Below are 12,032 nucleotides of genomic sequence, written 5' to 3' on the forward strand. Positions count from 1 at the left end.
AGGTACATATTATACAATTTATACCTACTTAAATGTTATACTGGGTGGGTACAAATAAGGCTATAAACTCGGAATATTTTAATAGGTAACAAATATAACAAATTTCAATCTACCTTGTCAACAGGTAGTTTATGTTACCAATAAAATATAAAAAAATAAATATAATATTTGGAAGATTATTGAGGTGGTAATTTTTTTTTTATTATTGCTTTGAAATCAGATAAAGCCGACCTGCAGAATGCAGATTTATGACTAAAAAAATGTTTAAATTGTGTTACACATCATGTATTATTTTGTATTGGCGCAAGAGAAAAATGGTTTATATATAATCAGTCGTCTGAATAGTTGTATATTTATAGATATTTTTTACCTCAGTATAACTAGGAAGTAATACAAACAAGAATTAAAAAAACATATTTTATTTAAAATAACAAAATTAAAAGATAAGTTATTACAAATTAGTGAAACATATTTATGTTATTGCCATAATAATTTAACAAGTCCACTTCCAATTTGTGCTTGTTGACCAATAATAAGAGTACTTGAAGGTGAAACCAAATTATCTTTTAATCCTCGAACTGTAGATTTTTTCAAATAATTAAGAGTAGATTCAAATGACATTTGTTGCAATGGCGATGGACAGCCGTTCATACCAACTCTGTTTAATGCCTTATACTTGCCATCATAAGTCATATAATCAGCTATTAATGATAAATGTCGGGTATCTACATTAATACCATAAACCTACATAAAAAATATTATACAATTAGTATAAACCTTACATAGTTTATTTTAATAATAATAAATACAATACAAACCTTAAATACATTTTTCACTTCCTTAATAATAACCCTGTTGGCAGCTTCTATGCCATACGTGTTCAACATCATTTGTATATCATTACAATATAATGAATTTAAATCTAAAATATTAGCAAACCTAAAAAGCTCTGCTACACCACGCGAACCCTCAGTTTTTAATATTATTTTATCGTCTTCTTCGGTTAAAATAGCTCTATTAATACCAGGTATTTCGTGAATTATTACTCGACCCATCAAATCTTTAATTAATCCTGTTAAGTCAATTCTCTTGAATTCCAAAGGTATAGAAACTTGAATATTAGCAAACGTATATGGTTTCTTACCACATCTATAAAAGTTTAAAACTGATTATTATTATGATTTTTTTTTTAATTTAAGTATAATCTTACTTAACATCGATTACAATTTGAGAATAATCTTTATTGTTAATAAAATCTTCAATATTATCATCTTCAAAATTATCATCGTCTATATTGATTTCACTGTCTGATGTATTATGTTTGATTTTCATAGGCTGACTTTCTAAATTAGGCGAGTCGTCACATTCGCTTTGTTTTTCATTCATCTCAGCTTCTTCGTCACTCATTGGATCGTCTTCATCTTTTTCATAATCATACTCTTCTGTCTGAGCTCTAAAATAGTTATAGTTTAAAAGTGGGACAATTAAATTCAAATTAATATAAATGCAACAAAATATTTATTACATTGACAATAATTCTTACAAATAATTATTTTATCGATTACTATCATATTTATTATTTATGTCATAAATGTCCCTATCATAAAATGTAAGTCCAAAAGTATTCTACCGATAAACAAATATAAAATATGTAGAAACTTATAAGTTATAAGTCAAAATCTGAGAAAGCAAAATTGGCAAAAACTTAAGAAAGATAAACAATTTGATTTAATTATTTTAATTTATAACACGTATATTAAGTATAACCACAGGCTTCTATACTACACTCGATAAGGAACTCCTATATAATTTACAAGTGAAGCTCAGCTGTGGACAGCCACCAATTTGTTGGGTAGCAAAACATTTCATTCATTATACAAAATGTATTAGGAATAACATCGTTTTTAATGATAAAATAAAATAGTAAATATAAAATGATTCATATAAAATATAAAATTCATACAAAATTAAAAATGGTGGGTAACTGGATGTCACTCTGCTGTACAGTATTTAGTAGGTTCCAACAGACATAACATTAAAAAATTTGTGAGAATTGTGATTAGATTATTTTTAAATTTCTTTCCCATTTGGCTAGGGCCCCTGGTAGTCGGGTGGGCCAAGCCCACACTGTTTCTACTTATTATAATTAATTGCTTAAATAATTACTTTCTTTTCATGGCTGCCGAATCAAATTCACCAGCTTCAGATTCACTATCTGAATCAACTTGATTTTTAGCTTTAGTTTCTTGGGGTTCACTTTCGTCCTAAAATATTGTTATTCAATTATTTGTAATAAATAATAACAATCAAAAACTTTTAATTACATTAAGAGTACAAATTCATAATTATACTTACTAATAAAGCATCTTCATCATTGTCATTATTCTTTTCTCTGTTTATTTTAATGGCATTCTTAGTTTGTTCAGAAATTAATTCTCCACTAAAATTTTTAGACAAATTTTTAACGAACATTTTTTTGAGGCTTTCTGAAAACGAGTTTTTAATGAATCTCATAACAGCTTTTGGTGTGACATGAGTCGTGGATTCGTAGCAACGATGTGGTAATAAATGCAATGTTAAATCATAACACATACGTCTAATTGGATTTAACACAACTTTTTCTCTCACTTGTACTTTTGATAAAACATCTTTTAATGATATTTTAGTCATTAATTTCCTTAAAAAGTCTGCTTCATTTTTAACACTAAACACAAATATTTCAAACATTTTAAGTACCTAGTAATAAAATAGTAAAAAATTAATTTAAATTTACTTTTCAGACTGGAAGAATGGTATTTCCATTGATGGAGTTTTAATAGTTTTTGATGCCATCATTAATATCTCACGTAGTCTAGGAATACCTAGGGTAACATTCATCTCACCACGACCAGCAAAATGAAAAGTATTCAATGTCATTTGTGTAGATGGTTCACCTACAGATTGGGCAGCAATACAGCCTACTGGTTCACCAGCCGCAGCTGTGGCTGCCATAGCTTTGAGACGTATTGATTCTTTTGCAATTTGTTTGTCATTGTCATTCAATCCATTACTTAAAAATCAAATATTAAAATGTATAGTAATATATTTTTCATTAAAATTATAACTGCTTACTTAGTATCAAAATATTTATTAATTGTTGAATCCATTTTTTCTGATAATAAGCCATAGTGTCCTCCAGGATGAAAAGATGCACCCACTGGATCCGGTACTTTTTGTATTTTTTCAGAATAACTATCAATGAATAATAAAGTTAAAAGATATAAGTAATAAAAAACTATACAATATAAAATATAAGAATTATTTGATATTTTTATTCCTCTTGAGATAGGAGTTATCGAGGTTCGATTTTATTTTGAACTATTTAATACAAGTTGTTTTTATAAAAACAAATTTAATTCTTTTAAGGGATGGTTCAAATTTTAGTACTTACGACTTTTTAACATCTTCATTTATTTCATACCATTTATTGCACATTTTCATGTCTTGCACGCAACGACCATTTTTAATTTTTGGATGCTTTTTATTTTTAACTTTAAAAGTTTGTTTACACCAACTCAAAAATTCACTTTCTCGACTAATATTTTTTTTAATTTTCATTGCGGACTTGATTTCTTCTAACTTGTCATCAAGTTCTTTGTAACATTCATCATTTCTTATTTTTTTAAGAGCTTTGAAAGAGTTTACATTGCCAGCTAAGAAATCAAATTGCTTTTCTTTGAAAAAACTGCTTTTGGTAACTTCTAAACCATCTTCACCATACAAATACTGCACAATACTTCCATTGCTATCTCTAACAGTCATATCATAATTGACAATAAGACTTTCAAGATGTTTAACCAAGCAACGTTGTAAATAACCACTTCTACTTGTTTTAACAGCAGTATCAATAAGACCTTCACGCCCGGCCATGCAATGGAAGAAAAATTCTTGAGGTTGGATGCCAGTCATAAATCTACTGCCTATAAATCCTCCAGCTTTAGGTAGCGTATCAAATGGTGGGAAACTTGGTAAAGTCCGACCGGATATCATCATGGGTGGTCTTTTACCTTCCAACTCAATTTGCCCCAAACAACATGATATCTGTATAGTATTTACAGTAGATCCTTTTGCCCCCGATTGTACCATTAGCTGTAAATTATTATTTGGGAACGGCTGAAGTAATCCTTTGGGAATACAAGCTCTAGTTATTTTATTAGTAAATGGCTGTAGATGTTTTTTGTAATTTCTATCAACTAGTACAGGGAAATGACTACTTTTGCTGTATGACTCAGCTAATTTAATGTTCATTGCATCTTCGCTCATATATTCAATACCAAGAGATTCCTGGGCAGCTAATGCTCCAGCAGTTTTAGATTCATCGATAGCAGTTTGACGTAAATGATCAGCTTTTTCAGTCACTAATATATCTTCTACACCTAAAGTAAAGGCATCGCATTGTAAATATACAGTAAATAATTTACTGAATGCACTTAGTAGCTGTGCTGAATATTTTCCACCATATAATTCATAAAAACAATGTACTAAACTGTAAGTAGACGCTCCTATATGATTTTTGTCTAGAATTCCTGATAATAAATTGCCATTCCGTACTATAAAATTGAATTCCGATAACAAATCTGGATATTCATAATTATTTGGATTTCTCCAACATTTTTGTTCAAGTTTAGATTTTGACATTAGGTTTATGTATGTTTTTTGATTAAGAGGGGTCAGGTTAATAATTAATGTTGAAATAATTTGTTTACCAGACCATAACATTACTGGTTTGATGATCGCTGGTGGAACAGTCTTAATGGCACGATCAAATGAACTTAATGCTTGGTATACAAAATGCATATACTCCCTTCGAGTAAAAAAATGTCCTCTGACAGTCATTCTTACACTCGATATTATATGATCTTGTATAAGCCCACTTAATGGAGTGCCATCACGAGGTACTAAATATTGATAAACAGCACTCGCTATTTCTTTAGCTTCACATTTTGCTAATTCACTTTGAGGTAAATGAGCATTCATTTCATCACCATCAAAATCAGCATTATATGCTTTACAATTAGCATAATGTAATCTTAATGTTTTTTCTCCTTTCAAAACTTTAACTCTATGTGCCATAATACTAGGTTTGTGTAAAGATGGCTGTCGATTAACAAGCATCATATCCCCATCAATAACATGCCTGTGAACAATTTGAGGACCTCTAGAATTTGGACCTTTGTAAAAAAGAGTTTTTGATAATGCTTCTCTGCGTGATTTATTTGTAGCAGATAACCATTTTACTATTCCTGCATCTGTTTCAATCATATTTGCACCTGGATAATGATTTGGGCCATTCAATACAACTCCATGTAATCCTTTATTGTTCCAGTCAGTAACAGCTACAGGATAAGTTAATTTTTTAGCAAATTCCACAGGTATACCAATTTCATCAGTATCTAAATAAGGATCTGGTGTAATAACAGAACGTGCAAAATAATCAACACGTTTACCCATCATATTCTGACGAATAATACCAGATTTTTTTTCTAATAATTGTTTCAATCCGATTCTTGGTGCTTGATCTTTATTATTATAAGATCTAAACAAATTTCCATCCAGAAGAGCATCGACACACATTTGTAAATTATGCATACCAATTTGGACTTTTTCTATGCTGTCTTTTCCTTGACTTTCATTGACAAGTTCAGTTATTTCTGATGAAATTTCTTGACCTTCTTTTTGATCCTGTAATAACCATATATATTGTATAATCTTAGCTTCTCGTAAAATAGACTTGTAAGTTGAATTCCTAGGGCTCTCTACTAGTTTTCCTTTAACCATTAAGTTAGGACGAAGATTAGAAGGGGTAACAAGTATTTCTGTCATAAAACAAGCATCTGTAGGATATTCAATTTTCAAACCAGCCAAGACTGGCAATAAAGCACTTATAAAATGTTTTTCTTTGATCCACAGTTGTCTCATATGTTCTCTTATGTCTGCTGGGAACAAATATTCTTTACTTTTCTTTTCTTTTTTTGATTTACTTGCTTGAGAAATAGTTATTGTTGAAAATGATTTAGAAATAGTTGAAAGTGGTTGTTTACAATGCATGCATCCAGTCCGTCGAGCAACCTATACAAGAAAGGATTGTAATGAGCAATAGTTTTGTAGATAGTGAAATTATTTTATAATAAAATACAAAGGTTCATAATTTAAAAAACAATTTAAATTCAAATTTACTCACTTGGTTAATAGTTTCAGCTATAAAAGTTTGTCGAATTTCATCAGCACATTTCACATAAGATCCATTATTTTCTTGTAAACGTTCTTTTAAATATATACTGATAAATGTTTCTAGTTCATCAACAGACAAATTTCTTTCATCATCTTCACATAGCCCATTTATTTCAGTAGTCAATTCATGGGCAAATGTCAGTTGACCATTGTCGAGGAGCTTTAACTGTGCAGCTAACAAGATTGTGGTTTCTCGTGGTAACAAAATGCAGTAGCACGACAAACAGCTTATCTTGAGTATGTGAATGACTGCTGAGGTAAATATTGGATTGATCACTGGACACGGCAATTCGATGTGACCAAAATGACCAGAACACAAAACGGAATTTTGGTTACAAGTCGAGCACTTGCCACTGTTCATGTTAATCGTCCCTAGACGGGAGTCATACAACCCTCCCTGCACGGGTTCGCCCAAAGGAGTAAACGATATGAGAGAATCTATGCGCGCCACTGACAGTTTTTTTACTTCATCCGACGAAAACGTATTAAATTCCATACTGATGGGCTTGAATGGATCCACATTGTAAAAATCGTGGTAAAACATTTTGAACGATACAGATCGAACAATAATGTGATCAATGAAAGTCACCCGGGTAGAAAATCGCCAACCAACCGCGGAAATTAACTAAAGAGGACCGGGCGACCGGCGAAGGAGTAAATACTATATAGTAAATGGTTCTATATAGCAGGAAGGCTGTATGCCAGTTGCATACTTGCCTGTAAACTGTTAATCCGTATGTCGTTGTCGTAATATCGTATTCGGTACATCCACTATTCCACTATTTACTATTAAGTACGCTTTTTAAAAATCACGTGCGCGAGCCGCAAGTTGTAGATAAGAGATAATGCACTGTGCACTTTTTATTCCATGATATATAAATCAAAATTATTATAAAAACGTTAATTAGAAAACAAATGTAGTTTACTGTAGGTAAATTACTAATTACTGTAGGTATCTGTAGCTATTTAATTGTATATACAAATATAAAGTCGTTGCCGTGATTTAATTTAGGATCAAGAGTCTGATATCTAGAACAACGATCGTGGACCACGGTCTTAGAAGAAAAAAAGATGATAAGAATAATGAATTCATTGAAAATAATGGTAATCATTGAACTATATAGTTCAATGATGGTAATGCACTTTAAAAACTATAACCTCAAATCCCAAAACGGTGCACTGAAGAGCAGATTTGAACGTCTGTACTTATAAAGTTATAACGAATGTCTCTTCGTATGATTTTGTTGCCTATTAAACGAAGAGCCACCGAATTAGGTCGTCGTTCTGCGCAAGCGCAATGAGACTCCTCGCATAATTATCCATATAAAAAGGTTAGGTTAGGTACAATAGGCTTTTTTTTATAGGTACAATAGGTGGATAAATCTACAAGAAGTCGCGTTGCGCATGTGCATATCGATCACCTAATTCGATGACTCGTCGCTATATCGGCAACGTTTTTTTTGTACTGATTTAATACACTGTGGCTCCATCCATAGAACGGTCTCAGAAGATCTTCTACAAAAAGACCGTGATCCATAGTATATGATCCATGATATAAACAACATGGTATGATCGCAAAAGTCCAGATTTGGTCCAAGTCCGCGCATTACGTCACTTGCTTACCCGTATTATCACATTGTCATTAAATTATTATTACTAACCAGTAAACATTAAACACTACTCTACGTCACATGCTTATCAGCTGACCGTCAAAATGTTACGATCATACCTTGTTTTTATATCATGATAATATGATCTAAGGGAGAAATGGGATGTCACCGCCACAGACATATTAATATATTTTATGTCTATGGTCATCGCCCACCGGGGATGTGAACAGTTGGACCATTTTTTTGCTAACAAGTGTTGGCCACACTGATCAGCAAAACAAAATAGATCTTGTCAATTGTCATGACTTTCAAGTTAGGTTAGTTTTTACTTATTAGTGAATAGTGAATATACATTTGAATTTGGATTTTCTTGTCGTTTCACTTCGCCTTCTAGAAAGGATTTCCTTGTTGAACGTGAAAATAGCCACTGTCTTAAATAATCGTGTGAAAAGTATAAAAAAGTCATGTCTGTAAGTGCATTGACGGTGGCGGGTTCTAGGACCTCTGGAACACCCATCCGTACACAAAATGTGATGGCAGCAAATGCTATTGCAAACATTGTTAAAAGCTCATTGGGACCGGTTGGCCTGGATAAAATGTTGGTCGATGACATTGGAGTTAGTAAAAATATTTGTTATAATACTTCAGAAATATTTTGTGAAAAACTTATGTTTATGGTTTTAGGATGTCACAGTAACCAACGACGGTGCTACAATTCTGAAGTTATTGGATGTCGAACATCCAGCTGCTCGAGTCCTCGTTGAATTAGCTCAATTACAAGATGAAGAAGTTGGTGATGGCACGACATCAGTTGTAAGTATACTACCGAGCACATTGAAAATATTTCTATGTGTCTGATTTAGACAGAAACTGAAAATACTCATAGCTTATAGTTTATTATGGTAATTTAGAATTATTCAAACAGAATTTAATGCAACCAATTAAATTCACTTTCTGGAATTTTATTATTATTTTTGATTTTACCTAAGCAATGCGCTAAATTCTTAAAGTTGTAGATAACATTATGGGCCAATTGTACCGTCTCCAGTTAAACTTGGATTACGCTTAATCAGCCGATAACAGATATTTAAAATTTCAAATTCGGCCAGTTAAACTCCGGTTAAAAATCAGAGATGGTACAACTGGCTCTGAGTGTATAAAACTTTTAAGTGGATGAATTTATTGTTTTTACGATTTTTCATGAAACTTAATGATATTGTTCAACCATTTTCAATTACTGACAATTCCAGTCACTACATGGTCAGTTTCATGTCCTTGGTTTTTAAACCTCCTACCTATAAGAGAAAATATGATAGATATTCATTTTTAACCAAATATGATTGTGGTTTCACAATTCCTTAAACTTGAGTCTGGAGTATGTACCTAATAACAACTAAGCAACATAATTTGCATAAATCAACAATTATGATTTATTACTAACTAAAAATAACTGCCAATTCAGTGCTCTAAAATGTAATTTTTCCAATACACGTGTGTAACTTTTATATTATGTTTATTGTTCAGGTTATAATAGCAGCAGAATTACTAAAAAATGCAGATGAGTTAGTTAAACAAAAAATACATCCAACATCTATCATAAGCGGATATCGTTTGGCATGCAAAGAGTCTTGCAAATATATTCAGAACAATTTAACCGTAAATGTTGATGATTTACGTCGTGATTGGTTGGAAAATGCTGCTACTACATCTATGTCTAGCAAATTGATCATGGCTGATTCAGAATTCTTTTCAAAAATGGTTGTAGATGCTTGTATGCTTGTGAAGCGGCCATCTGATAAACGTGGTGGAGTATCTGTTCCTATTAAAACCATCAATGTACTTAAAGCACATGGTAAAAGTGCACGAGAAAGTTTACTCATTCAAGGATATGCTCTGAATTGTACTGTTGCTTCTGAAGCAATGCAAAAAAAAATTGTGAATGCCAAAATCGCGTGTTTAGATTTTTCTCTACAAAAAACTAAAATGAAATTAGGTGTACAGGTTTTGGTTAATGACGTTGACCAGCTGGAAGCGATACGTCAACGTGAGTCTGATATAACAAAAGAAAGAGTTCAAAAAATTTTAGCAACTGGAGCTAATGTTATATTATGCACGGGAGGTATTGATGACATTTGCTTGAAGTATTTCATTGAAGCAAAAGCTTTGGCTGTACGCCGTGTTAAGAAGGTTGATTTAAAAAGAATTGCAAAAGCTACAGGTGCAGCTTTTTTGACTTCTTTAACAAATATGGAAGGAGAAGAGACTTTTGAAAGTTCTAGTCTTGGTGAAGCTGCTGAAGTTGTACAAGACCAAATATCTGACGATGAATTAATAATTGTTAAAGGACCAAAAGCTCAAAGTGCTGCATCAATTATACTACGTGGCCCAAACGATTTCTATTGTGATGAAATGGAACGTTCCATTCATGATGCTCTGTGTGCCGTTCAGCGTGTGCTTGAATCTAAATCGGCTGTTGCTGGTGGTGGAGCAGTTGAAGCTGCTTTATCTATTTATTTAGAAAATTTCGCTACATCTTTGAGTTCCCGGGAGCAACTGGCTATTGCAGAATTTGCACGCTCTCTGTTGGTTATCCCCAAAACCTTGGCGATTAATGCTGCACAAGACGCTACAGAGTTGGTGGCTAAACTCAGATCTTACCATAATGAAAGCCAAACAAGTAGTGAAAATGATGTCTATAAATGGTATGGATTAGATTTGGAAGAAGGTGAAATACGGGACAATCTTAAAGCTGGTGTCCTGGAACCTGCTATATCTAAAGTTAAGTCATTGAAATTTGCGACAGAGGCTGCAATAACTATTCTTAGAATAGATGATATGATTAAATTAGATCCTGAACAAAAATCTGGACGTGGATATCAACAAGCATATGATGCTGGAGAGCTTTAACTAACAAACATTGTTCATGAAAACATTAACACTAGGTTACTAATATTTTTTAATACGTTTCATATGCTATGTGCAAATATGAAGATGCATATTTTACTTTGTTATTATTTAAACTATTTTCATGCATTGTAAGCTTACATAATAATAATAATAACATTCACTTTCAGATTTATTTATAAATGAAAAAGTATTCTTTTTTTTATATACACCTATGTTTAATAAAATTCATAATTTTTACTAAATTAAATTGTTGACTAATGTATTTTAAAAAAATAGGATACTTGATATTTCCTACCTAAGACATCCACCTATTTATATACTGTATTATATATGATTTGTGTTAGGATATTTTTTAACGTTTATAAGTCAAATGAATAGATATAAGTTTATAGTGACAGACCATTCTAAATTTTAATTATTTAAAAGAAAATTTTAAATTTTGTTTTAACTTTAATTTTCTTAATAGTTACTATTTAATTACTATTGACCATTGATCACAAACATTGTAATTAGAAAAATATTTATAAGCTTAAATTAAAAGTAGTGGATAGTGATATCTCAAAATGGGTATGTTATGGTTTAATGACACCATATTTAGGTGTTAGTGTCTCTTGTTTGGTTCAATTTTCAATTGCATATTGTCCAAAAGTCTATTTCCTGATATTCATAAATCATAAGATACCTCAGTCTCAGTTGAGTCAGTGGCTGAAACAAATTGGTTACTATTTTATAGTCTTAGCGAAGCGATGAATGTATTGATTTTACAATGATGTGTGTTTTTTTAATTTTTTTTTTTTTGTGTCTGTCATCACCTTTTAGGACAGTAAAAGTGCTTGGATTTTCTACAATAGTAACTTATCTAATGGAAAGTGAATCTAGTTGGTACTTTGGGGGGTCAAAAGTAAAAATTTCTCAGTAGTTTTCAACGCGACGTGAAAAACAAAAGAAAAATTAAGGGAAAATCGATTTTGGTTTATGTTGCAACTCTAAAACAAATGACCGTAGATACATGAAGTTTTGACTGAATATTTATATTAGCATTTTCTATACACCATAACATATTCCAAATATTTTGACTTATTTTTAACTATTTACAGACATTTTCAGTTTCCATTTTTTTTAGTTTTTTTTTCTATAAATATTAATAAAATTTTATTTGTTGGGTAAAAAAGCTTGAAAATTTACTAGAAGGCTCCTAGGTTATTGTTTCAAAGGCAGATAAAAAAAATTATAAATCCTTAGTCA

The 12,032-nt window shown here is 31.4% G+C and overlaps 2 protein-coding genes across 3 annotated transcripts; one reads left to right on the plus strand and one right to left on the minus strand.

The window, feature by feature from the left end:
• Nucleotides 1-403: 403 nt before the first annotated feature.
• LOC132951011 (DNA-directed RNA polymerase I subunit RPA1) lies at nucleotides 404-7,085 on the minus strand. 2 transcript variants are annotated; one of them, XM_061022678.1, is made up of 9 exons: nucleotides 6,221-7,083; nucleotides 3,431-6,108; nucleotides 3,112-3,231; nucleotides 2,774-3,049; nucleotides 2,356-2,704; nucleotides 2,167-2,264; nucleotides 1,211-1,453; nucleotides 819-1,149; nucleotides 404-744 (listed from the first exon to the last, which is right to left on the minus strand). In XM_061022678.1, the coding sequence occupies exons 1-9, from the start codon at nucleotides 6,812-6,814 to the stop codon at nucleotides 478-480; spliced, it is 4,956 nt and encodes a 1,651-aa protein (XP_060878661.1). In that variant the 5' UTR covers nucleotides 6,815-7,083; the 3' UTR covers nucleotides 404-477. The 2 variants fall into 2 exon arrangements, with proteins under 2 accessions (XP_060878661.1, XP_060878662.1); XM_061022679.1 differs by lacking the exon at nucleotides 404-744 and having other exon boundaries at nucleotides 1,025-1,165; nucleotides 6,221-7,085.
• Nucleotides 7,086-8,193: 1,108 nt separating this feature from the next.
• LOC132951475 (T-complex protein 1 subunit alpha) lies at nucleotides 8,194-11,034 on the plus strand. The gene is made up of 3 exons (XM_061023299.1): nucleotides 8,194-8,497; nucleotides 8,565-8,693; nucleotides 9,405-11,034. Exons 1-3 carry the CDS (start codon nucleotides 8,345-8,347, stop codon nucleotides 10,785-10,787), a joined length of 1,665 nt encoding a protein of 554 aa, XP_060879282.1. The 5' UTR covers nucleotides 8,194-8,344; the 3' UTR covers nucleotides 10,788-11,034.
• Nucleotides 11,035-12,032: the final 998 nt, after the last annotated feature.

This window comes from Metopolophium dirhodum, chromosome 8 (genome assembly GCF_019925205.1).
Source record: "Metopolophium dirhodum isolate CAU chromosome 8, ASM1992520v1, whole genome shotgun sequence".
Classification (NCBI taxonomy): domain Eukaryota; kingdom Metazoa; phylum Arthropoda; class Insecta; order Hemiptera; family Aphididae; genus Metopolophium; species Metopolophium dirhodum.

Excerpts from the sequence above, each read along its gene's own strand:
- LOC132951475 (XM_061023299.1), top strand. The coding sequence starts at position 8,345 with ATGTCTGTAAGTGCATTGACGGTGGCGGGTTCTAGGACCTCTGGAACA. Across the intron at positions 8,498-8,564 it reads TGTTGGTCGATGACATTGGA|GATGTCACAGTAACCAACGA; the intron begins GTTAGTAAAAAT and ends TTATGGTTTTAG. Across the intron at positions 8,694-9,404 it reads GTGATGGCACGACATCAGTT|GTTATAATAGCAGCAGAATT; the intron begins GTAAGTATACTA and ends TTTATTGTTCAG.
- LOC132951011 (XM_061022678.1), bottom strand. The coding sequence starts at position 6,814 with ATGTTTTACCACGATTTTTACAATGTGGATCCATTCAAGCCCATCAGT. Across the intron at positions 3,232-3,430 it reads AATGAAGATGTTAAAAAGTC|TTATTCTGAAAAAATACAAA; the intron begins GTAAGTACTAAA and ends ATTCATTGATAG. Across the intron at positions 1,454-2,166 it reads TCGGCAGCCATGAAAAGAAA|AGCTCAGACAGAAGAGTATG; the intron begins GTAATTATTTAA and ends TAACTATTTTAG.